This window comes from Pterocles gutturalis, unplaced genomic scaffold, assembly GCF_000699245.1.
Source record: "Pterocles gutturalis isolate BGI_N339 unplaced genomic scaffold, ASM69924v1 scaffold6822, whole genome shotgun sequence".
In the NCBI taxonomy this organism is placed as follows: domain Eukaryota; kingdom Metazoa; phylum Chordata; class Aves; order Pterocliformes; family Pteroclidae; genus Pterocles; species Pterocles gutturalis.
The window spans coordinates 8,809-13,285 of record NW_010112636.1 but is presented as its reverse complement, the minus strand read 5'-3'; the positions used below and the strand labels follow the sequence as shown (position 1 = coordinate 13,285).

Genomic DNA, 4,477 nt, shown 5'->3' with positions numbered 1-4,477 from the left:
AGTTCCGCAGCGGGTGAGCGGCGCCGCTGCGCTCCTCTGTGCCCGTGCTCGTCTCGTCGTCACTCCCCCTGAAGAGTTGATCTTGAGCAAAAACAAACACGAGCTCAGCCCTACACTGAAATGTGGTTTTCAGTTCTCTCAGGAAAACCTTGAGCAAAACGTCAGAGGCAGCAGGCACAGTGGTATTTCTTCCCTAAGTATTAGGTACTGATTCCGTGGGTGTCAGTGGGACTGACGTGCTGCAAGTGACAGTGATATGTTGAGACCTTATTCTGCTGCTGTACAGTACTGGCGATGTACACATCCACTGAATATTTGACAAAGAATCAGTCGTTCAGTATGTTTTAGCACACCTAACAAACAATATCAGAAATATTTACAGATATTAGTAAACTAACCTTCAGCACAGTTAACTGCTGCAATTAAGGCTAAATTTGTGTTGTACAGATTTTACTTATTGTCTTCAATTGTCTCCATAAATGTAGAATTTGGATGCTGCTCAGGACTTCCAGCTGTTTGGTGACTTTGAATTTGAACAGGGTGATAGCTTCAACAAACAGGCCTGTCCAAGGCGTGGGATACAGCTGCTACCAGCTTTTTGCACAGAAACTAGCTTAGTCTCCTTGCAAAGCAGAAGACAGCTGGGGTGTATTGTTTGTTACTTTGATGGCAGTGTGGTTACCTACTTGCAGTTGAATAATCTTACTCAGACTAGACTAAGATTAGATACCCTGATACAAGCCTGCAGTGCAGTTAAGTGTAGAGGGGTGAAGTGACTTGCCAGAGGTCATTCAAGAAGTCTGAGGCAGAGCAGGCTGGTTACACAACTCTTACTGCCCGTTGCTTTTTCTGCCATATGAAAAAGAGCTTAGTAGTTTGCTTTATTAATTTTTTCCTTCTCTCTTACAACACTGGTTTTCAGTCCTTCAGAGCAAAATTCTATAAAGAGCATTATTTACAAAATTACTCTTCAGCAGTAGTTCTACTAATACATTTATGAATAAAGATTATATTTTTTCCAGTTATAACAAAAGTGTTTTTATATATTAGTTGAAAAAATATCTTGAGAAACCTACTTTGTCTTCATTTTCTTATAGTTTTTTTTTTTTTTATTGGCATGCTTACAGAATTGTAGGTGATGATGATGGAGGAAAGCTCTTTACCCCTGAGGAATATGAAGACTACAAAAGAAAAATATTACCAATTCGGTTACAGAACAGGTTGTACGTGAGCTGGAGATCACCAACTGGCATGGACTGTAAGCTTGTGGGACCAGAGACGCTGTGCTTTTGTACTCACCGGTAGGAATATTTTCATTTTTTTAATTGTAAAATGTTTACAGATATGTTACAGTACGGTATAGGCAAGTTAATCTACGATCTAAAGGTTGAGAAAATTAGGTTTTAAATCATAAGAACTGTTCTTAAATCTAAATCTCAATACATTTTTTGAAACCAAAATTATTTTGTAGTCTTCAAAAAATTCAGCTTTAAGGTCTGAGTTATTGTAGATCAGATTGTATCTGATAGTGCTGTAAAAATGCAACATAAGGATTTGTGATATTTGTGTAATGAATAGATGTAAAAGCACCTGATATTGTGCATTTAATTGAAAATTAACAGTAATCAATATAGTTAAAGATACTTCAAAACAGAACCTGTAAGATAAATTGTAAGTCTGAATGCTAACAAAGTTATAGAAGTTATTAATTCTGCCTGTTTTAGGTATAAACAACACAAAACGGACTATGAAGTGATTCCCGAAGACCGTCCTATTTGTGTGCCTTGTAGAGTGAGCCGTTGTCTGTGCCGGTCCTACCACTATGTCCCTCTAAATGGCACACAGCCCATCCGTTGTAGATGCAAACACTTTGCTGATCAGCACAGTGCAGCACCTGGATTTTCATGTAAATCTTGTAAGTTACTGATAGGCTTGCAGTGTTCTTTGCTAGGAAACTGAACAGGAACAGTGTATTAGGGATCTGTATTCTGCCCAGAGTGTTAGGTACATGCTGCACTTGTCACTGATGTGCATTCTGGTCCTTGCAGAAGGGTGAGAAATGGAAAGGAAGACATTGCCTTTTGCACAAGAGGGTTTAGAACAACATCTTTAGCTTCTACAAGTTCTGTGAAGGAGTATAAGTTTCTGAATGGTTCATATAGGTACATATGGAGGCAGCCACCTAAAGTTAGGCAGTATGAAAGAAAGCACACCATTTGCAGTTTGTCATTTCCACTGCTATATGCACGTGACTTTTTTACTTGAACTTGTTAGTTTGAGAGAGAGAAGTGCTGATCTCCATTCCTCTATTGCCTGGTTGAATATAGTGTCAATGTATTTTTATACCTTTTCTCAACTCAATAGGAAGTAGTGCTCTGTTCCCAAATAGTACTATTGCTAACCCTCTAACAAAGCAGTTCCTCAGCATACAGATTATGGGGCCAGAAATGCAAATGGGGATGGAGCTTCAAGCAAAAGGTTTGAGAAGGCATTAAGAGGAAGCTTTTTGCTTCAGTTGTTCAAAGTTATTGCAATGAAATGGCAGTAATCATTAACCATACAAACTAAACAATGCATAAAGATGCTCTAGTTTGAAACCTCAAATTACGTAAGCTGAAGATTTTTTTGTTAGAGTTCTGTACTGTTAATAAATTCATTTAATGAAGTCTGTCTAATTTGTACAGCAAAAATCATAAACAGCTTTTGCTGGATGAGGATCATATCCCACAGAATAAAACATAAAATACTTATATGACAGCTTTTCAAGAATTTGCACTAAGTAATGTGGAGGTCTTAAATTTGCAATTGGATGATTCAGAGTGAATACTTAGAACACAGTGTTTTTAGTAATCATATATGTTATGCACTTTTACTAGTGTTTCTTAAAAATACCTGACACTTCTGAGGGCTTCAAAGATTACACAGAGAAGTGCCAAGATTTGCTTGTACTTTGGACTTGTGTTGTTTTAATGTACTGGTATTAGTCTAGACTGGTACTGTATAAATCTAATGTGATAGATAAATTAGAGATGTACTCTCTTTACTGCTGTTGTACTTTATATTGTATATACTTTATTCTGTATCCAAACATAGAGTAAGAGCTCTGTTACTGAGGAGTGCCCAAATTTATATGAAAAAGCCTTTAACATTTGAAGTTCAGCAAGGCCAAGTGGAAGGTCCTGCATGTGAGTCAGGGCAATCCCAAGCACAAATACAGGTTGGGAGGAGAATGGCTTGAGAGCAGCTCTGAAGAGAAGGACTCGGGGGTGCTGGTTGATGAGAAGCTTAGCATGAGCCAGCAATGTGCACTGACAGCACAGAAAGCCAACCGTCTCCTGGGCTGCATCAAAAGAAGCATGACCAACAGGTCGAAGGAGGTGATTCTCCCCTTCTACTCCGCTCTCGTGAGACTCCACCTGGAGTACTGCATCCAGCTCTGGAGTCCTCAGTGCAGGAAAGACATGGACCTGTTGGAGCGAGTCCAGAGGAGAGCCATGAAGATGGTCAGCGGGCGGGAGCACCTCCCATATGGGGACAGGCTGAGAGAGTTGGGGTTGTTCAGGCCAGAGAAGAGAAGGCTCTGGGGAGGAGACCTTATAGTAGCCTTCCAGTACCTGAAGGGTGCCTATAGGAGAGATGGGGAAACTCTTTATCAGAGAGTGTAGTGATGGGACAAGGGGTAGTGGTTTTAGACTGGAAGAGTGCAGATTTAGATTAGATATTAGGAAGAAATTCTTTACTGTGAGGGTGGTGAGACACTGGAACAGGTTGCCCAGGGAAGCTGTGGATGCCCCATCCCTGGGGGGGTTCAAGGCCAGGCTGGATGAGGCTTTGAGCAACCTGGGCTAGTGGGAGGTGTCCCTGCCCATGGCAGGGGGGTTGGAGCTCAATGATCTTTAAGATCCCTTCCAACCCAAACCATTCTGTGATTCTTATGATTTCCAAGAGGTGGTCCTTGAACATATTACACAAGACTTAAAAAAAATCTTTCTTGGTGTTCTGCAAAATGACCTGTATCTGGGGGTTGGAAGCAGGATATTTTGAGTAATGAAACATTTGCAAAATCAATTCCTCAATTTCTTGTTCACATCATTGCTCTAGCGGGGCTTTGATGAAGGTCTTAGCTGTAGCTAGGGGGCAGATATGTCACTTCACTCTGTGTTTCTGGGTGTCACATGTCATTTCCATAACTATTTCAGTTACATCCTGTGGCTTTGTAAGCTAAAAATACCCCTGAAAGTCAGTCTAATGCTGCTCTTGCATAGTACCTATTTTGCTGTTGACACAGCCTCTGTTTACTACCAAGATAATTTTGCTAATTAAAAAAAAAGACATTAATATTGTGATTTGTATCATAAATTGCAAGTTGAAGTTTTCTGGCCATGGCACACTGACATGTGCTGTACACCTTTGGAGATAAAACTGCCGAAATGCTGGCAGGTTGTCTTCTTTACCCAGTGACAGAATTTTTTAATTT

General features: G+C 40.2%; 1 protein-coding gene across 1 annotated transcript in view; it reads left to right on the top strand.

The window, feature by feature from the left end:
• Window positions 1-1,127: 1,127 nt before the first annotated feature.
• Window positions 1,128-4,477, top strand: part of FAM221A (family with sequence similarity 221, member A) — a gene marked incomplete at its 5' end in the record, with an annotated part of 7,814 nt that continues 4,464 nt past the window's right edge. Inside the window, 2 exons of the mRNA XM_010074134.1 lie at window positions 1,128-1,301; window positions 1,725-1,915. Of these exons, the coding sequence (XP_010072436.1) occupies window positions 1,128-1,301; window positions 1,725-1,915 (365 nt within the window). The remainder of the gene's footprint in view (window positions 1,302-1,724; window positions 1,916-4,477) is intronic.